Source organism: Clavelina lepadiformis, chromosome 4, assembly GCF_947623445.1.
Source record: "Clavelina lepadiformis chromosome 4, kaClaLepa1.1, whole genome shotgun sequence".
In the NCBI taxonomy this organism is placed as follows: domain Eukaryota; kingdom Metazoa; phylum Chordata; class Ascidiacea; order Aplousobranchia; family Clavelinidae; genus Clavelina; species Clavelina lepadiformis.
The window spans coordinates 11305096-11327819 of NC_135243.1; the positions used below are offsets into that span (position 1 = coordinate 11305096).

The 22724-nt window shown below is 35.4% G+C and overlaps 1 protein-coding gene across 1 annotated transcript in view; it reads right to left on the reverse strand.

The window, feature by feature from the left end:
- LOC143452459 (U4/U6 small nuclear ribonucleoprotein Prp3-like) overlaps positions 1–22724 on the reverse strand; it is a 46552-nt gene that overhangs the window by 16344 nt on the left and 7484 nt on the right. Inside the window, exons 3-7 of the mRNA XM_076953450.1 lie at positions 11255–11365; positions 7943–8041; positions 3606–3787; positions 3318–3417; positions 2959–3153 (exon numbers count right to left, since the gene is read on the reverse strand). Of these exons, the coding sequence (XP_076809565.1) occupies positions 2959–3153; positions 3318–3417; positions 3606–3787; positions 7943–8041; positions 11255–11365 (687 nt within the window). The remainder of the gene's footprint in view (positions 1–2958; positions 3154–3317; positions 3418–3605; positions 3788–7942; positions 8042–11254; positions 11366–22724) is intronic.

The following is a 22724-nucleotide window of genomic DNA, read 5'->3' on the forward strand; positions in this document are numbered from 1 at the left end:
CTCGGTAACCAGGCGACAGGAAGGTGATTTTTACTGTAGTTTTATGTAAGCAATATTAAAAAAATTAATTTCGCCAACAGGAGCACAGGAAAGAAAAGGAAAAAAGACGCCAGAGTTGCTAAAAAATTGCTTGTTTGTTCTAACCATGTCTATTGGGTTTATTTTGTGTCTACGCAAACTTGTTTTATTTTCCTTTGCGAAACCGCTTTGGCAACCAATAGCTTTGCGGTGTTGTAATCAATGCCAAACCTATTCAGAATGATTTAACAGCTGAGGTGTGCCTCGAAAAAAGTTTCAAAGAAAAACAGCTTAGCTACAAAAAGCTGTGACGTTCTGGCCAATATGCTGAAAATCGGAAAAGTACACATGATACTTTGATTCGTAGGTCTTTAGTACATATTTAGATAAAATCTTTGTATTAGTCGAACACTAAAATGGACTTTTGTCACCAGCCACTGAAATTTAACAGTAATATCTTGAAGCTAAAATGAGTTACTAAACGTTGAAAAGCGCCCAACTTTCAGTCTTTGGCGACTTCCGGTCAAAATAGTCACGTGATTAGTATGAAAATGAGCGGTTATATTATTTTTTCAAAGTATAATGTTCTATGGTTTAAAATTTGAAAATATTGCCTACAAGTTTCAGAAATATAATGAGGAGCATTATTAAAGATTCACAAAAATTTAAAAAACTAAGATTTAAAAAATTTAAAAGTGGGGAATCCCCTACCTAAATGCAAAAGTAAGTTAAAGTGTAAAATTTTACATCTTTAAAGGACGAACGTCTGCTAGATGTGGCGTTGCTAAAAATTACAAAAAAAGTAATAAAAATTCCTTTTAAAGTAGGAAAATTTAAGTTCAAGACAGATTTAAGCAAATCAACAATCCAACAAAGTTTCATTGCAGTATCGTAAAAACTTTGAGTAACGTTAAAGAAGAAAGCGGAAATGTAAAGGTGTTTTCCTATGGTTATGGTCACGTGATGAAGCAAATTTGTTTCTTAACACATTCTATGACCATGACGATTGAAGAATTTATCTTGATGCAATAAAAAGTTATGTACGAAAACGTGAAATTTTTTGCATAAGCCAAACAGTTCTCATAAATTGCCCTATATCTCCTTATAACGTGACTGGATGTAATCGTCATTAAACTGGTATGTTGGGGGATCATGTAGCTTCAAAGCAGTAAAGTTTCAAAGCTAGGCAACAAAAGATAAAGGAGTCACAAAAATATAATTACGTGATCAAGCTCATATACGAACTTGACTGACATTCTATTAAATATATATACCAAATTTCAGCAACGTCCGATGTTATTCACACGAGTTCTCGCATGAAACACACAAAATGTGGAAAGGAGGAAGAAGAATGCGTAAGACAATACATATCAAAATTTTCAATTTCGATCTGTAATTACACTTCTTTTATGAAATTCTTGCTGCTTTCGTCCATTTTGTTAATTGAGAATATGTTAACTTGGGCATTTTCCAAAAAATTAACACTATGATCAGAGTAAATTTAAGTAAATCAATCTCATTAAGCGACTTCTAGAAAGGTGTGGGCTTCTAGTAGCGTAACTGCGTTCCAATATCGCCCGATGTGATACACAGTGAATCATGCATAACCATGCAAATGTAATGTAACACAAATTCATGAATGCAAGATGTAATTTCATGAAGAAACGTTTTGAGGTGTTCAATTTTTCCTTGATTCCCCTTTCCAACAATGACCGATGCATTTACGTTCATTCCTCTAATCACAAACTTATTCAAATGTACTTGCCGTTGCACAGACACTTGATAACTTTTATCCCTCACTGCGATTGCTGTCACAGTTAAATGCTTATAAATTTATCATAATTTAAGTGTTTGTGTAGAGTAGTAAGCACCGCGTTGAGTAAAACGGTGTAAAATAATCGCCTTATACGATTATTATACGGGGTAAATCAAAGCCTCTACTGGCAATAACTGTAATCAGAATAACATCGGTTTCAAAAAAAGAACAGAATAGCTTTGGATTCGGTTCTCAAGATCTGATATTCTAAAATGCACATCTCTACCACTGTGTATGACATACAGTTATAAATTTTACAGAACAGTTTGGTGAATGTACGAATGAAACTGGCAGGGTTCAATGCCTCCAAAAAATTTAAGAATCATATTTGTATAACATTACTCATGTAGGCAGTGTGATGTTAAACTTTTCGTACGGGTGCAAAAAATAAAAAATTTGGGAAACTTTGACTAACATTGTTTCTATATTATTTATATAAAAAATGTATTGTCAATTATGTCATGGGCATGCACTCACAAAAAGGCAGATATTGGTGAGCTGATGGGCTGCAAAACCATCATCACCTGTGGAGAACATGTATTTTTGTTTCCTAAACTTTCCTTCCATTAAAACACCAACTACGCCAACTGTGCTCAATTTTGCACAAGTTGCTAGCTAATTTTTGTTTGTGAGGGTGGGATTGAAATAAAAAACTTAACTGCTTACCGAAACTTAAACTGCAGATTTTAATCCTGACATCTAGCTGAAAAACTGCTCACATGATAGCAAATGTCAATTTTTTTTCTCAATTGGTGCATCTTCTGAGTTGCCAAGTTTATTGCGTTGAGCGTGTCTTTTTAGTAAGCAAATTAAACAAAAATTCATTCGACAAAGTGATACACAAAATGTAATCTTTTGAAATTACTGTAAACAATTGGGTTGGAAAAAGCAGTTTAAATTATTTCCGAACAGATTTATGTTTGTACACATAGGCAAATTCTAATCAACTACCTACCAACAGGATTGATCAGGTTTATCGTATCTAAAATAGAATCTTAGCACAACAATGCCTAATTTTGACAAAACTGTAGGTGTGGGCATTGTAGTGTATACAAACAGGACTATAATTTAGTCCGAAGAAAAACTAAACATTTTATAAACATAAGTAGCATTAGTCAACTCACCTTAGTTCGAATTTTTTGTGCAATCTGCACAAACCTTCCTTTTTCATGGAATTTAAAATTCCGTCTTGATCTTAATGCTGATTCCTGTTTCACCCTTTTGTCAAAATATTGACTTGAGCCACTGGATAAGTCTTGAGTTGGCTTCTCCTGTAACTTTTGACGAAATTCCTCCCGCTTTTTTGCTCGTATATTAGCCTAATTAAAACAACACTATCCTTTACAAAATAAACCTGTAAGCACGAGTATGGCACTTTCCATAATCATTTCAGAGATTATAATGAAATGAAAATTTACAATGTAAGGAGAAAACTCAGTTTTCTTCAATGCATTGCAAACTGTGGTATGCTGATTACAAGCACCTTAAGTGTAGGGGCCCTGTTTGGTATCTGAAGGACATGTCCAGAAGAATCCACAGTTCGTCCCATTTCATCTAGAATCAACGGGGTAGGGGCAGATTTCCTAAAACGTTAAACAACACCAATAAGTTGAAACAAGTTTAAGAAGGAAGAACAAATGGTGATTTTTAAAGCACAAAGTTTTATTGAAGTTAACAATTGTTAATACTCGTGCATTTAAACATCAAGAATCTTGAAACTGCACCATAGCAATAGCAGCTAAAGGCGTTAGATATGATTTGTTACACTCACTCTGGCACCTTTGCAGTAGGCATTGAAAATAAATTAGCTTGAAGCCCAGCAGTTACACCAGACAATAGACCTGGTTTAGCAGCCAGTCGTGCTTGAATACGTTTCTGCAATTCGGCAGCCTTTTGTGCTTTGTCTATTGAATTATTCATCACATCTGAGTTATTGTGTATACTGTCTGTAACCTTGAAAAACAAAACTTAAAAAGTTATAATTATATCTATGACAAAAAGGTTTTTTATATAATCAGTGCTGTCAAAATTGATATTCTCCATGTCAGACAGCCATATTGAAAACTCTTAAAATTCTAAGTTGTTTGGAGTAATTTGAGGATGATTATGATCCAGAAAGGAAATTAGTTTTTATCTATCACATCACCTTTTTGACAGTTTTACATTTAATGTTCCCTTAAGCATCTTATTAATGATGATGTCATCAAATTACTTGCATTCAACTGTCTCGCAAATGGAGCTTTAGTCTCATGTGACATAGTGTATTTTGTTATAACTGACTAGAAACATTGTTTAAGTATACCAGTGCAAAGAGATTGACAGTAATACAATTAAAATTGTAGATGTGTGTTACTGATATGCAGCGGGAAGGTGCAAGTACATGTTATTTTCAAATTCCCATATGGGATCCAAAAAGCAGCTGAGAAATTGATAGCTGATAAACGAAAGCCGAAGAACATTCTGTCTGTACATGTGAACAGCAGAGACTCTTTATCAATAGCTCCAGAAAACCACCAATGTTTGTTGTTACACAATTGAAAAAAAAACATCACATTAAATTGCTTTGTATGTGTTTCCCTAGTTCACAGGTTCTCTATATGGGTGCGTTTATTCTTTTCAGTGCTACTATATTTACGTCGCCAGGAAATCCTGACATGGCTGTCCGGTTTTGTTTCTGACATAGCACGCTTAAAACTGCACACAAATTTTTGTTGGTTGTCAAGTCAAGTCAGACCGTTACCATTATTGTGTATTAGTAATCGCGGTTAATTGCCATTCATTAATTTGTGATATACCAAAACATTAGGTCGTGAGCATCCAAACTGAAAACAACTGGGTTGTGTTAAAAAAGGTGAAGAAAATTTGTTCTAGTTTGTTGTTGTTCTTTAATGATTTGTGTAATGTTTTGTTGCGCCTCCTAATAAAATTCAGGTTTGGTATGTGACGCTGATCTTAAAAAAGGTTGAGAATCACTGCTTTAAATGAAACAAAGCCATGTTGATGTTATAAACACGAATCTGACTTCATATACTTTGATATTTCACTGCGGGTAGCTTATCAGAAGGATAACATAATAACTACTCTACTTTAGGTACAGATTAAATTGACTTCAAGTAGCAACTTTGCAATTGAATGGTACCTAATGCCAATTGTCAAATCATCTTGGCTGCTGCTCTATGATTGTGGTTACATTATAAAAGTTTTTAAAAATTATTATTTATTAATAACTGCGTCGTTTTTGTTATGGTAACTTACAGAAGAATGCTGGCAGCACATAGCCACTGATACAGCCTAGCTTTGGATTGTGCATAAAAGGATAACGTAATTCAAATAAGTTAGCTAACCTCAAGTTTGAAAGTGAATGTTGAGTGTTACCATTCCATGGTTTTTGCCGCAGCAGGTATAAGGCTTAGTAATTAATGTGAACACATTATGCCTACAGTATATGTGTGGTGTTTGAAATATCTCATAATGTGTTATTCCACTAACAGAGAAACACGGACTAAAGGACATTTTAACAACTACTCAAGTTTGGTCGATCCGATAAAATATTTATAACACAACAAACATTTTCATTTTTAAACTGTTATATGTTTTTAGAATATCTTATAACCATAAACTAAGAAATCGAACAATTAAAACCTAAATTCTTGTCCATCACGTGTCCTATTTCACCAAATCTTAGCATTGGAATCTAACAATTGGATTGTGAGGAAACAATAGCCGACTTTAATCATTCGGGTTTACAGCTAGCTACATTTACAATACTGTGTTGGGAACTTTAACAGTGAGTGTGTCATTTGCGTTGGGGTATCATGAAAAGGAGTACTACAAGCACGTTGACTAAGTATCATGAAAGGTTTCAATTAGTTGTTCTTACAATTAACTAAGCACAGCAACCTATTACACCGAAATTATGGTCAATGTATATAATAGGCTAAATGTATTGACTATACCAGGGGTTCTTAAACTTTTTGGCACACGCCCCCCTTGACGGAACCTAAAAAATCCGCGCCCCACCTCATTGCAAAATAAAAAGCATTAAACAAAACAACAATTTCTTTTCAATTAACTTTCATTAATGTGAAGGATGCAGTTGTTTTTGGGAAACCAAACGTTTAATTCGAGGCTTTGTAGAAGATATTGCACATCTTAGGTCGGCTTCACAGTCAAGTTTGTTCCTAGATTTTGTCTTTATATTCATGAAGATGACGCTGCAACGACTTGGTCTCAAAGCGTCGTTGATTAGCTTTTCTAAGCATATCACGCATTGCGGTACGACTTTTCCGTTCACTGTGGTATCTATAAATCCATACTTCAGATAATTTTGGTCATACTTTCTCTTTTTTCCACTCATTTGTGTCAATACAATTAGTTTAATTACTAAAATACCTGGTTATTAAATCAATACTAAATTTAAGTTTTACTTCATTTTACGGTTTTACCCTATTTAAACCGGGTGCGCGACATTACTATTTTAACTATGTGTGGCCGACACTGCACACAAATTTTCAATCGATAATGACCCGAAAATTATACGTCGTAAACTGGTCGGATTTTTACAGGTTGGTAGCAAAAACATCTGGCTTCCTGTATACAGCATAATTGTAAAACTAAAGAAAATGCATTTAGGGTAATTTAAGTATTTCTACAAGTGATACATGTGTAAAAGTTTTTCTTATTACATCGCCCTCGTTGTGAGAAAAATCAGGTCACCGCAAAAAGAGAACACAAGAGAACAGTTAGTCGAGCTAGGAGAGCGTGAATGAGTAAACGAAAACAATACGCTTCAATGCGGAGAGACACCAAATATTTTGAAGTATCAATTGACGTATTTCAGAATCCAAATTTCATAAATACCATTGCCACCGTGACACATTTTAAGATTTTATTAAAAATAAACCTATAGCGAAAATCAAGAAAGCATGTTTAGACATAGCTCATATACTAGACAGTTTGTCATCTCTCGCGCTCCCCTTATGAATCTTACACGCCCCCCAGTTTAAGAACCACTGGACTATACCGAAATATTGTGATTCGCAGAAGGAAAGAAATTCTTAACTCCATCGGTGGCTGGTTTGCTTTTAAATGTTCCTTAATATGTCAAGTTATAAAAACTGGAAAAAAATAGAACAAAAACATAATAATTGGACACAAACTTGGTTAATATATATATTTAGTCTAGTCTGTCTATCTGTGTGTAAGTTACTAACTGGAAAAGCTTTTTAACAGCGGGGTCCAGAGACGTCACTTTCTCTCCAGCCGCTTTGAAGAGAAAACGAGGGAAAAAAGCACGAAAACTGGACTGAAATTTGTTGAAATAACTTATCGTACATTGAGTCGATTTTGAAAATTAAAACATTTGGAACACGGTGAGACATTCGTCTTTTCAACTATGCAATCGCTTTTTTTGTAACTACGGCAACGAGAAAATTGGAGAGAAAGGAGCCCTTACTCAGGCCAGAAAAGCAAAACAAGCAAGTAAACTTTATTGTGACTTCGCAAATGTCAAATCACACGCTTTTATAATAATAATTTATTTGTTTAGTGCCGTATTTCAGCAAAAAACAGCCACTCAAAGGTGCTTATATATACGCTATAGATACTAGTTCTAGGAACAGCATAACATTCTGTCATCGCACATCGCGGTCTGACAAGATGGAAATTGTCATCGCAGAACTCTCGTTCTGTCATTCGCAACACAGACGTTTGCTGACATAGTCGGGCCCCACATCGTTAGAGCTTTTAAGCAATGGATAAAATCTTGAATCACGACCTGAATTCAACAGGTAAACAGCCTGAAATTTGTCAAACTTTTTACTATTACTCGACGTAGGTTGGGTCGATTTCAACATATAAAACATTCATCATATAGCAAGCATGTTGCCAATTGCTACAAAAGTTTTGGAGATATCTTGTCTTGTGATGTTAACTATAAAAATACTTGCTTATTTTCTAGACAATTTTTTTAAGCGATACACTTGCACAGAAACCGGATCAAAACGCAGAAAAATAGAAGCATATACAATAAAAAGCTGTAAAGAGGATTAAAGAAACTTTCAGAAAATTAATGTTACTCCTAATAAAAAACAACATGCTGCAATTTACCTGGTCTACTTTAGTGGACAATACAGTGGGATTCATCTGCTGCAGCTCAACTTTCCGTTGTTCAATTTGTCGTCGGGCATTTTCCATCATCACCTTGATCTGCCAATGTAAAAGAATACTTGACTGTGTTAAAGATAATTTTGTGGTGACATCAAAATTATATACACGATCATCACAAACTTTTTTACAATTTTTTGGATGTTTCTTTAGAACTAGAATGATATGACAGAAGTGTTAGCCATAAATTCGGAAAATTTCCAGCAATTTAATAACAAAATTTTGTGTAGCTCGATTTGAATATGGTGGTATCGTCTATAACCAGAGTCTTTATCTGAGACCAGTTTTGCACTGGAAAGATTCACCACGAGTCATGACCCACTCCATGTTCGAAATTATCATTGTGCATTTTTCTGAACAGGTATTTTTCTCTGTTTCTATGTGGTGTACGTTAATTTAGAATTGTTTACCATGATCACTGATACATCAAACCAAAAGTCAATTGATTGGTTTGGGGCAGCGCAAAGACCTCACTGTCATCCAGGTCAGTTGCCCCAGATTCTATTGCAAAAAAAGTACAATGGAAATGGATAGGAAAAAAACTAAAACTCAATTAATCAAAATAAAAGCTTGTTAACGTGGTAAAATCCAGTGCACTTAACAAACGCTTGTTCCGACGCTTTTGTGAACAGATGGATGCAGATCATCAAAATCTCCTGTACCACACTGAGGTGCGATGGCGCACTTAAGGGGGTCTTTGAACTACGGATTGAGTCGAAAGACTTTTTAACACAGAAAAAGAAGAACTGGTAAAGTTTTTGCAAGATGACATGGTATCACTGGCCTATCTTGTTGACATTTTTAGCAGACTGAATGAAGTAAACCTCTCTTTGCAAGGAAAAGACAAGACAGTCATCAAATTTATTGATATACTTTCAGCATTTCAGGCAAAGCTAGAACTTTGGGAAAGAAAGATGGCAATGGATAAGATTGGAATGTTTCCTGTCCTCAATGCGTTACTTGAAGACAACGCAAATTACATCGATAATCTTCAATCTCTGCACAGCGAGTTTGCCAAGTATATCCCTGATGTAAGAAGAGACGATTTGTCATTCGTCAGAAATTTGTATCTGATCACAGACAAAGAAAACCAAAGATGAGTTCAAAGCCCCAAGAAATTACTCAACCACGGAAGATGTCTTAACTGCATTTTGGGTAGCCATGGCTTCTTCATATCCTAAAGTTGCAAGCATAGCCATCCGCCTAATCTCAAGGATAGACATGCAAGCTAAGTCATGCTTGTCGCACTAAACGGTAAAAGACCGACGGTGGTACAATTGCAATACAACAGAATCAGGTGGTACAATTGCATCACTGACTTGGCCTGGTCACAACTAGGTATCTCTTTAACTCAGATGTGACGAACAAGCGTATCGCAAACCGGTTTGAAAGTTGCTTTTGTATGGCGAGACCAGCAGTCTTTCTTTGCGCAATGCGATATCAAAAGCTCATAGCACGATTGAGTCGTAGCGGTATGTCTTCAATAGATTGCCGCGGGAGCAGCTAAAAACCTGCCGAATGAAGCGGTTTCCCTTGAATGCTAATTTTTACGCAAAATTTTACAGATTTCCCAAATTGTTCAGTTTATTTCAATGTATTCAGCAAAGAAAAGAAAGATTGCAGACGAAAAAGGATATTTCAAAAAGAATAGACTGATGTGTTTGTCTTTATCGAGGAAAAAGGAAAATAGTTTAAGTGCAAAAGGCCGCTAGCAAGATTTCATAGTATGACTAAATAGTTGTTACAGCCCGCTTACTCAGCTGTAACTGCTGAAGTGGCCAGTGACAGCGAATAGGTTTGTAACCCCTGCTTTAGCTGAGCTGACTGACGTAGCGAAAGATAGCAAACTGTATTGGGAGCTCCTACAGTTGCTGCCCCCACAACCTGAGAAGGAGAAGTGGGTTTTGAAGTGAGAGCAATAAAATTATATGCAAATGACTGGTTATACAGTCTATTTGATGTGTTATTAAAAACAGGTAGTTAAACTACATATTAAAAAAGTCTCAACTCTAGTTAAGATTTTACCTGATTTTATTTTACAGGTTCTACTCTGGTTTTGCTTCGGGCTTGACACTCGTTTATTTCGTTCACTTATTAAATGTAAGGTTTGCTCTGGGTTGAAATACCATTATCTAGCTAATTGTGCTCTTAATTTTTATGTTATCCCCTGTTTTCGTTATCCCTTGTGCCCAAGTTGCATTTTATTAGCACAGATACATTATCGCATAAAGTGGCAAACACAATTTTTCATGACATTATTTCATACTTACCAAAACTGTATGCAAATGTTTCAGGTCGAGAATGTGGCTTTTAGCCTATACTCGCCGCATACATGATGTTGTGTTGTCATATTCATGTCATATTTATACCTTTCATTATAATAAATATAATTGCACTTCGCCCAATGAAGGTTGAGTCTATGACATAACAATGCATTGTGTTTTTGAAGAAAAGACAACCAATAACGTAATCGTTACCAACAGAAACACCTTCCTGCAGACTTTCTTCCTTTGCAATAACTATTCAGTGGTAATACCACGATACTTTTTCAGTACCAATAACGTCGATACAAGTAACGAATCTCTATACCGAATTATTTTTTTCAAGAAATTTCAGTCAGTCCCGGTACTCGGTACGTTTCATGTGATTACTTCAAAATTTTAAAAAGTATGTTTTCAAAAACACATGTTAATTTATCTTTAATACACAATTTAATATCTGCTGATCGTTTTTAATCTAGAAATATCAAGTGAAATTACGAACGAGTAACGTCACATATGTTTTGACCTGTAGTAACCTTTACCAGGACATAATAATGGCAAACATTGCATTTGCAGCAGCATCTTTTACACGAAAGTACCCGTACCGAGTACTGACAAAGTATCGAATACCGCAACCGTTGGTACATTTTTTGCCAAGTATTCGAAATTTCATCTGCTTTGCTCGAAAATAGTCATAATGACGAGGATGGCCAAAGAAAATCCTGCGAAAAGTGTGATATCATATCCGTAATTGAGAACTGTCTTGATGCATTGTTTATGCAGTGCTGATTAAGGAAGAACGCAAGTCAGTAGTATTGGCAGTAATGATTTGATGCAATCAGAGCGAAATTTTTAAGCTAACATTTTATACTCGGCATATATGCTCATTCCAATTTTTTTAGATGGTTTGGACAACCTCAAAAGTGAGCCTATAAGCCAGCAGGTATGGTACTTTTAGTTCACAGTGACACTATGTATATGAAATTGGTTTTACTTGTTGGTGAGTAAGAGTTCCAGAGCCTTCAACTGCAGATGTTGTTGTTGGTAAATCTGGTTCGATGAATCTTCTAATCTTCTTAGGTTCCTCCTTATCATCACCAACATCCTACACATATAATAATGTAAAAGGAAGAATAAATTGTAAACTTGCTAACAAACTGAAGGGGCAAATTTAATCACAAGTTACCCAACGCTTGAGCCCGACAAGTATATAGTATGTGACTATGTCGTGACGCGACACTTAATCGAAAGATAGTTAATCGAACGACAATTAATCGAACGACAGTTTATTGAACGACACTTAATCGAACGACAGCTGATCGAACCGACAGTTGATCGAACGACATTTAATCGAACCGACAGTTGATCAAACCGACAGTTGATCGAATCGACTGTTAAAAGAACGCACACAGTCATAGCAAAACATGGCGTACAGTTGCATTGTTTGCTGTAGAAACTTGAAATTTGGTGACGTTTCCTAAAAAATATTCAGCTATTTGTCCATGTTTGTTTGATAAAGTTGGATTTTGTAATTTTTGAGATAATGATATTTATATAATTTTGCTCTCTTTCCGCATTGAAGCGTATTACTCATGAACCCACCAATAACTTGACTAACTATTCTCTTTCGTTCACTTCTCGCGGTCAGCTGGTTTTCCGCACAGCGGGGGCGCACCAGTTTTATGGTGTAACAATAGACTAGTACGACGTACTTATGGCGTAACAATATCACAATTTTTTCAAACACAGCTAACACTGCAGTTTGAAACTCAATAAGAAACGGCGGGCCGTATTCTTGTGATAACTTATTAATATGTTTCGGGCCGGACGATTTCGCATGGCGGGCCGGCCACCATGCGAAATCGTCAACTTTATGACACAAATATAAAATATAAATCGTCAACTTTATGATATAAATATAAAATATAGATATAAAATATAAATCGTCAACTTTATGATATATACATCACAATTCATTAATGCACACCATTACAAAGACCGCACATCACAATGGCTTATTGTCTCAATGTTTGAGAAACAAGCAATTAAGATCCGCGGCTTAAGACGTTACACCTATAATATAATTCATCAGTGTGATATCATAAATCTTGCTTGAAGCTATTGTCAAAGTTTGTCGTTCGATCAACTGTCGGTTTGATCAAATGTCGGGTCGATTAATTGTTGGTTTGATTAACTGTCGTTCGATAAACTGTCGTTCGATTATCTGTCGGTTCGATTAATTGTCGTTTGATAAAGTGTCGTTCGATAAAGTGTCGTTGTACCAACTATGTAGGGATATGCATTTTAGAATATCATATCTTTAAAAACCAAATCCAATGTAATGAGATGTTGATATACAGTAGACTCCGCTTATTATGATCGTCTTGGGACCAGACCATTTTGGTTCGGTTTTGGTCCGAATGGTCTAAATAAACTGCTAATGTTTAACCAGACTAGATACAGTTAAGCAGAAAATAATAAAAAAACAACAAATTCATCATTTTTTTATTAACATTAAATAGCAAGGTTAAAATGAAAGTCAGTAGATGAATTCATAATGCACATAGCACAATTGCCACTGTCAAATTGTATAAATGACATGAAAGATTGATAAGAAAAAACATGAAAAATATGGAAAACAGAGAATTTTGTGCAAAAAGTTCTGGACCATACCAAAATGGTAATATTAAGCGAATTCTACTGTATGGTCAATTCAGGTGCACACAGGTTTTTCAAAAAAAAGTGCATCGGTAATTATAAAAATTAAACAAAAACATAATCGCTTTTCATGTGCTATTGTTGAGCTGCCTTTCATCTAACCACACGATTAAGATTAGCTCACTGCAAAACGCTTCGCATTGGCTGTCTAAACTTGGTTATGGGAACTTCAATGCTGGTAAATTTGAACAAGTTTTTATGCCATTTACCAATAGAGGAACGTAGTCTTCTGTCATATGTTAAACATTTCTAAATTTTTTGCAGAGATAGAAGCAAGTGCGCTTGGATTTGGTACACATTTTGCGGCTTGTACAGAAAAAATACAGGTCATGTGAGTGGTCTTCACAATACTTCACACTTAAAATCTGTTTCTGTTTTTTCTTTTTAGTTTTATAAACCTGACTACAATTAAATCCCAAATAACTAAAATCAACTTTTGCATATCCAACTTTTCTCGTAACCTAAACGCCTATCGTAACCTAAACAAAGGGCTGCGTGATCTACATACGGTGAAATAGTCTCAAGTTTTTACTGTCATTACTATGCCTTTCTGACATACTCGACCAACGACCACGACCTACGTAAATGACTGCAGAAAATGGAACAAATACAGCCAAATCCGGTTAATTGCATAGTCAATTTGACCAGCTTTATTGCCATAAACCGGATTATGGGTTTATCCGAAATTACTAAATTGGCGGTTGCCTTTCATGGGAAATCAGCGGCGTTTTTGAGCATTGTGTGTGTACTCGCATTGCGTGTTGTTTAAAACCGTTAAAATTAGTAAAAGCAAGAAAACAAAACACAGAGGAAAAATTTATTGCACAATCATGTAAACTACTTTTCGATTGATGTTTGTTTAATGTTTTTCTGCATCGTCTCTTGCAATTCGTTTTCAAAACGAAAAAATGTATATAAGTTCACCCCTACAAACTGTAATCGTCGCCGAATTGTATCGAGTGCATGTTATTATGATGAACAGATGAAAACTTTTTTGTTTTTTAAATTCGTGACACCTGCGATTGCGATATCCCAACCTTTTTAGCAACTGCAATTTCAATTGTTTTCAGGTTCTTTAATAACAAGTATTTTATCTTGTCTGACAACGACAAATCTTTTTGCTTTGATTGCTTGCTTTCATCAATTGAAAATATACTACAAAAATCAGTCTACAATTATATACTATATACACAATTAACAAATAAAAATGAAAGAAAAGCCGAATTGGCGTCTTCATTTTAAGAGCTCGCAGCACAGTGCACACACATTCTGTTCTCGCATAGTGTGCTCAAAATTACAATTTTTTCTATCACTTGAATCTAGCGATTGAGGTTTCGGTTAATCAAATAAATAGTTGATATTTCTATTCAACCGGATTATGCAACAAACCTGTATGCGGTAAACCGAAGTATTTTCTTAACAAATGGTTGGGTATGGTTTGGGACTTACAATCGTGCAATAAAACAGATTATCGTAATTTCTTGAATAGAAACCGCGGCTACTATTTTTTATTTTTGAACGTTTTGTGCGGCTTCTATTTTTATTAAACGGACGTTTTTGTCTTGTAATTGGTGCTCAGTGGGCATTCGAGTTTATCTATCATAAGTACCGGTGACAAGAAAACGGAAACAGTAATTCAGCTGCAATTTTATTGTCTCTTTTTGTAAAACCGCTAATCCGACAGCTGCTATTATTTTCGCATCTGTGTAAAGCAAAAAAAGCAAAAGGAAGTGGAAGTTCCTGTGATAATAATGACTTGAACGATATTAGTATTATTGATGATGATGAAATTGATCATTGATACAATACTGTAGTTGAAATAAAACATATGTACAATGCTTGAGTTGTTTCTATTGCATGTCATTAGATATGTTTGCTTTGTTTTCTTTTATCAGTAAAGAAGCGACTTCATCATTGTCTTCTGCAGCTTCTATTCGAGGGTGGCTTCTATACGAGAGCGGCTCCTATTGATTATTTTTAATCAAATCGTGCGGTTTCCGTTCAAGGGCGGTTTCTATTCAAGAAAATACGGTATGCAATTAACCGAACTCATCTATACTGTTGACATACAATATGAGGTGCTGCCTTACAGATTACCATTATCGTATTGAACAAAATTTCTCACTTTCAGTGTGAAGAATGTCGACGCAGAATAAGATTTTTAAACAGACGCAATTACCATTCTTAATTTGACGCGATCAAGCCGTATCCCATACTCTTGTTGTTATGGTTTTAGTTTTGTTTCTGTCAACATATAAGCCTTCGGGGTTTGGTAAATTTGGTGGTTGGCATCGTGCTAGCCATCCATATTGAAATAACAACACTGGAATTAACCACTAGTGAGTTTGCTACGTTACTCACATTGGGGAATTCCCCGAAATTAAACCTTATACATTGACAGTCACCTAAAAAATTTCTAGATCCGCCCCTGGTTGCGGATCACGGGATTTGGCTGTCAAAACCTAGTTCTAGTCTATTGCTGTGCTCATCCATTTCTTTAAGCTTAGCAACACAATTCACTAAGGTTGTTGGGCTAATGATCGAGGTCATTCGATACAGAATAAGTTGAAAAAGTCCAAATGCCAAGAAAGTCAAAGTAGTATGTTCAAAGTATAGCATTGTTAGGAGAAACGGAATGCTAGAAGTTCATTTTAGCCATTTAGGGTCTATTACAAGTTCAATTAGATAATGAGGAACTTTTAGGTTAAGTATAACTTATTACAGTCGAATTCAGTTAATTGCATTCTGGATAATCGCATAATCCGTTTTATCGCATGAAGAGCGCAAATCCCAAACCATAATAGTCTATCATTTGTAACGATAATACTTTGGTTTATCGCATAACAGTTTATTGCATAATCCGCTTAATTGAATAAAAATGAAGGTGATTTATTCGATTATTCAAAAGTTTTTAAAAGGTAAAATAGGAAACAACATGCACTGGGAAAGCACACGCAATCCATAACCTCAGTGACTTGAACTGCGCTTTGTTACGAAACAATCAAACAGACAATGCCGAATTTAAGCATTCGCCTTTAAACATTTGCACTGTTATGGTTTCATTTAAGCATTACAGTCGACAGTTTGCTAGACATTGTGATTTCAAAATGATTTAAGCAGGAACAAGCAAGCGGAAAGATTTATCGTTATCTGACAAAATCTGGCGAAGTTGACAAGAAAGAATCTCAAAGTGCAGTTGCCAATAAGTTTGGGATCTCGCAGTCGCAAGCTTCACGAATTTTAAAATCAACAGAAAAACTTTTGTCTGCACAGCGTAGCAACGTAAACCCATCGCGTAAAAGGGCAAGAAAGAGTGGAGAGCATGAAGATCTAGAGGACGCTTTATTACAATGGTTTAAGCAAGCTAAAAGTAGAGGTCTTCTTATATATATATAGTAGATATAGTATAGTAGATATAGTAATGGTTTAAGTCTCTTCCTATAGTAGAGGCCCAATGCTACGGGAAAAAGCAAAAAACTTGGGAAAAATAATGAATGTAGATTATGATCCATCAATGAGTTGGATTACTCGCTGGCGAGATCGCAATTTAATCGTTTTTAAGCGTAAGCATGGTGAGAAACAAGACCACGATTCTGAAGCCGCTGAAAATTGGATAACATCTGTGTGGCCGAAAATACAAGACCGTTATTCTGCCTCAGAAATTTACAAGTTCTGTGATGAGACAGGGCTTTACTTTTGTGCGCTACCACAGGGACCCTTGTGCTTTAAAAATGAAATACTCTCGGGCAGCAAGCAGTCAAAAGAACGCCTTACAGTCTTATTTACTGCAAGTATGGACGGTTCAGACAAGCTACAGCCGTTTGTCATAGGAAAATCCGCAAATCCATGCTGCTTTAGGGGAATAAAGAAACTCCCGGTAAAGTACAAATCTAATGGCAATTCCTGGATGACAGCGATACTCTTTCAAGAATGGTTGGAATGCTTTGACGCTCGCATGCAAGAACAATCAAAAAAAGTCTGTTTACTGTTAGACAACTGTTCTGCCCACAAAGTTGAAGTTAATGGTTTGAAGTGTATAGAACTTGTGTATTTGCCGCCAAACACTACTTCCTCTGTCCAACCACTCGACCAGGGGATCATTAAAAACTTCAAATACCATTACCGCCGTCGAATGTTACAAAAGCTTGTGCTAACAATTGACGCAGATGAAAGCATCACGGCAACGGAAGTGGCTTGATCTATTACTGTATAAAATGTTGTAAACTTTATGAGTGCTGCTTGGAACGATGTTTCTGCAGACACAATTCAAAGCTGTTTCTTCCGTGGTCTAACACCCGACGTACCTGATGAGCCTTTTCTTGGATTTCCATCGAATGAAGTTCCATCTGAATTAGCACTGGATACATACACACAATACCTAAATCTTGATGACGGTCTTGAAGTAGCAGGGGTTCAAGATGATACCGTAATATGTGAAGAAGTTTTACGAAACAAACAAGTTGAAAAAGACGACATCAACAAAGAAAGCTCTGCTGGCGCAATCGCTGCGACTACACCAAAAAATAAAGAAGTTCTGCATGTACTTGATACAATTCGCCGACGACTACAGTTCGAAGGGGCGGACACGGCCACATTTGTTCGTTTAGAAACACAAATGCAAGAAAACATGCAAAATAAAATTAAACAAACAACAATCGCGGAGTATTTTTCTTGATTAAACAATAAATGTTAGAATGTTTTGTTTGAATGAATTGATGATCGCAATACACAATAAATGTTAGTGATTTGCGTGTGCGTGCGTGTTGGCGTCTTTACAAGTGACCAGCTTCGCATGTCAAGTAAGACAATAAGTGGACTTTGCACTTTCGCATAACTCGTTTAATCGCATAAAAAGGCTTGGCCTATTGACTATACAATTAACTGGATTCGACTGTATTCTATTTGTTGTTGGAATTATGCCTGCTGGCAACTATAGTATTTATAGGTTACTATGTTATAACAGGTAAGTTCATGATATAAGTTTTAAGGTTAAAAAGAAACTGAAAAATAGCTTTGAACAAATAATTTTTCCGGTTAAGTAGCGACAACCAAAATTAAAAGCATTAACCATGCCAACGACAATATGTTGACGAGGACCATTGCATCACTCACTTTAATGAAAAAAAGGTGGCGCATACATTTGAGAAAGTGCAATAAAAGCTACGAACCCAACAGTCATTGTTGGAAAAACTAATCAAGTAAGAAAACTTCGTAACTATTTACTTTTAAAAGCATGCTTGTATAAATAAAACGTAGAAGTCACTTTTCATTCAATCAATCAACCATTTTATTTTTCGTCAAAAGCACAATCATCATCTTCCATTCGCCTGTTGTTCAGGCCTGGTCTTCATCCCGAAACAAATTCAGGGTCAACCAGTTGTCTGCAGCGACGCCTCCACTTTCCCATGTCGATGGCATCCTCAATCTTCAAACCCCTCCTTCTCATATCATCCTTCACCGTCTCTTCTCATGTTTTCTTTGGTCTTCCTCTTTTCACCTTTCCCTCAATCATCTTATGTTGTACTCTTCTCGTTAAGCTCTCCCCACTCATTCGCTCAACGTGCCCCAGCCATCTCAGACGATGTCCTCTCAGATGTTCTTCAATATCTTCAACACCTGTCCACCCTGTTATCACATCATTGGTAATCCCATCTCGTAGTGTCTTACCACACATCATTCGAATCATCCTCATTTCTGTCGTCTGCATTCGTCTGATATCAGCCTTCTTCATCGCCCAGCATTCAGCTCCATAACACATCACACATGCTTTATACAGCCTTCCTTTCAGATTGGTAGAGAGTAGTCTGCCACAGAGTGTACCAGACAATTCCTTAAACTTTTTCCAACTAGCACGTATTCTTGCCGTCACTGCCCTGCCAGTACTGTCATTTTCCCCTATCAAGTCCCCCAAATAACGAACCTGCTTAACAAGCTCGATCTCATCACTTCCCAATTTCACAATTTCTCCTCTTCTTCATCACTAATACAACCTTTACATCTGCCACATTCGTAATTCAATGGGGATGAAAAATCAAGCCAATTGTTACTAACACGAGCCAATGAACAGGAAAAAGTAATGAAGCCGAAAAGGCTTAAAACTTGCTCAAAGAGAAGAAAATAACGTTAATACTTGCTTGTAACAACTTACACGGCTACTAAACCTATAGTTAATTAATTAAATCCATAAAACATAGGATGAAAAAGCGAAAATTAAGCAGACGAGCTGGTGGTGTGTTCAAGCAACTGATGAATGAAAATCGCTTCAATGCTGTACATCAGTGGATGGGAAAAGAAACCCAGCAAGAAATGTTTTAATAAAGAATTTTAAGTATAATTTAGCTGGGCTTTCAGTTATAAAACATTTTGAATTAATATCACTAACTTGTGAGAAGCTCCGTTTATCAGACAAAACAAACTACTCGAACTTACAGCAACGCCTACTTTGTATCACATGGGGCTTACAGTTCTGGACAATGACGCATGAGATAACACAAACACATATGATTTTTGTCCAGACATAGTAAATTAAAACTAAATGTATATAAATAAATAATATAACATTTATTTTCACTGTTTCTTGTTTGCGTGCATGAAAGCTGATGCCATTAATTTCAAGCAAAGCTAACTAAATACAGTCAAGCTATGCATGGCAACAAGAATTATTATCAACATAGGAGATTATAGAAAAGTAAGTGAAATAACCATTAAAAAAACATCTTTGCGCTATGGATTGTAAAGATTTCGCTCGCTTTTATAGGAACAATGCAGGTCATGAGATGATACTTAACACTTAAAATCCGGTTTTTAGCATAACTAAAGTTTTATATGTTAAATATATTTAGAGCACTTTTAAACTTGATTAAACAGGCGAAGAAATCGAGGTGGTTTAGTTAAATCAACGTAAAATTGGTTTTTGAAAATCTGAAGTCTTTTAGTTTACATAAATTTAGTGTTAATACTTTGTGTTCCCTTATCTGTTTGTGTCAGTATATAGTTACTATACACCTTGTTGTATCCTTACCTGCTGTTTGATCTGGTCATAGTTCAAGATGACCTCATTGAGACACCTCACTAGTTGCAGAGTAGCTAGGTTTTTGCTATGGCTTCCACCACTGTGTTTATTACACCGTTTGTTTCCTATAACTTGTTGACTGTTTAGTAACCAAAGTTTGTTTATTCTATTTGAATAAGGAAGAAGTGTATGGAATAAGTTTATATAACAATAATCTACCACTAAGAGATTCTGTAGACTAGGTTTACACTTAGTAAAGTAGAATCCGCTAAATATGACCATGGACAATATGATTATCCATTTTATGTGACCATTTTGATACAGTCCAAAATATTGCCATATAATATTCCGTTTACTATGATCATCCATCTATTTCAAATTTTTCTCTCAATTTTTCCAGGTCAATTATGCAACATGACAGTGACGATTGTGTCATGTATGGTCAAACGTTCTAAATCAAGCGGACACAGATTCATCCTAAAAATGCATTGGTCATAATAAAAAACAAAAAAAATTATCACCTTTTATGTCCTTTTGTTGACCTATCTTACATGTAACCACATGACAAAGATAAGCTCACTGCATGTGGTCTGACCTTCTCATCTGAACGTATTTTGTCAGACTATTGATTTTAGGCCAATAACATGTTTTGCACTGGCTTTCTTACTTTGTTGATTGTACGTTCCACGCTGGTAATTCGAAAAAGTTTTATGTCATTTACTAATGGAGAATCTTAGTCTTTAAAAACATGTAAAACATTTTTAAATCTTACTTAGAGTCAGAAGCAATAGCGCCTGTTTGAATTTAGTGTGCATTTTGCACATTAACAAAAAACACAGGTCACGTAGGTGGTCTTGAGGTGACTCTTCGTGTGACTAAAGTCTTTTCTTTGGTGTTTTTTAAGATGAAAAGCTTTGTTTTTGTATGTTAAATATATGTTTTATAGAGTAGTATATTTCGAACCATGTCCAGTGAATAAACCTAATAAAGTGGACTCACTAAACAAGGAAATATAATGGCAAAGCCTTTAACCATTTAAGACATGAAAAGTCTATTTTTGAATTGTGGATAAAAAGCTACATTGTACTTGTTGCTAAGGGCATTACAATTCTATTGCCGGCATTAATGCGTTTACTGCCTTAAAACTCCAAAATCACTCAGCCTTATAATTTTCACTTTCAGAGTGGTGAATAATAAAATCTCTCCCGGAATGCAAAAGATGATATCACAATAAGGTGACCACAAAAAGGGATACGTTATTGGAGGATCGTCACAGCTTAATTGAGATTAGGGAAGACACTTATTCTAGCTTAGCAATTTCAGAAGTGGTTATCAGTGGTTCCTTGAGGGTACAACTGCTGAAAGGCAGCAAGTGGTACCTTCTAAAATTCGCTGCGGTGGAAGCATGTACTGTATTCAATGATGTCAAGTCTATAAATAGACAAGACTTGGCAACGGAGTTTTGATATGAATTGCTTGTGTGTTGTTGTTTGTTTGCTTTGCAACGTTTTGCAGCAATCTTAATGCTATTTATTATTGATGATTTTACGCCTCATATGTTTTGATTTTTCTCAGGTGTTATGCCTCACTTGATTTTATTATGTTTTAATACTTCTATAAATTTCGTAAAACATTGTCCTAATCTATTGCTGTACCCATCAATTTTATTAGGTTAAGCAAGGCAATTTGATAAGGTATTAAGGTCATTCGATACAGAATAAGTTGAAAAAGGCCACAAACCAAGAAATTCAAATAGGCCTATAATTTAATTATTGACTTTGATTTTAACAGCATGCCATTCTATTGTTGACAGACAATACTATTTGCGATATTTACATTTTACCTTCACCAAACATGATACATATTAACAAAAAGTAATGAGTCTTAATTTGAACCATTAAAGGCATTGCCACTTAATAGCATTAGGCTTACGAAGTAATAAAGAAAGTTTCAGATTTACTAGAGTGGCTAATTAATTTCTGAACTAGTTAGTCATCAAGAATAGTCATAAAGTCAAACTAGTGATAAAATACAGTTGAATATGTTTGCGGACCAATGCGGCTAATTTCGTGTTTTTGGCAAACAATAAAATCTCAGTGCAAATTGCTAATTACACGCAAAGTAAATGCTGTTATTTATTATTATTAAGTGTAGGTAGGTACTATCTTTCATCCAAATGTGACTTATTGGAAGTTGATGCACAATCAAACTTGTAATTGGAAAGTTTCCAAATTGCACCAAATTAGGACGTTTGACCATATATTCTCAACCCAGGTACAGACATTGACTTTAATGTTGCTGTTAAATGTTAATGGAATAAAAGATGAATTTGATGGATTTTGTTATTTTGTGCAAAACTGTTCATCAATTCTGGTGTGTTTATAATGCACTGCAGTCTCTCTAATTGAGACCATTCAATATTATGACCAAAATGATTTGGTCTCAAGGTGGTCATAACAAGCAAAGCCTACTGCATAGTTATTGATTCATTGATTGTGAAAATTTCACAAACAATGCCCAACTTAACCAACTTCTAGTTAAAAAAATCGAGAAATAACAGGAAGAATTTCCTAAAGACAAACTGCCATTGTCTTTCGTAACAGATATTTTTCAATAAACGAGTGTGGTTGGTATTGCTCTGGAACTATTCCAAAATATGATTCTAAAAAATTATTCTAAAATAATAAATTACTCTATTTTGCACATCTCTAATGTTCAGCTAAATCTCATTATT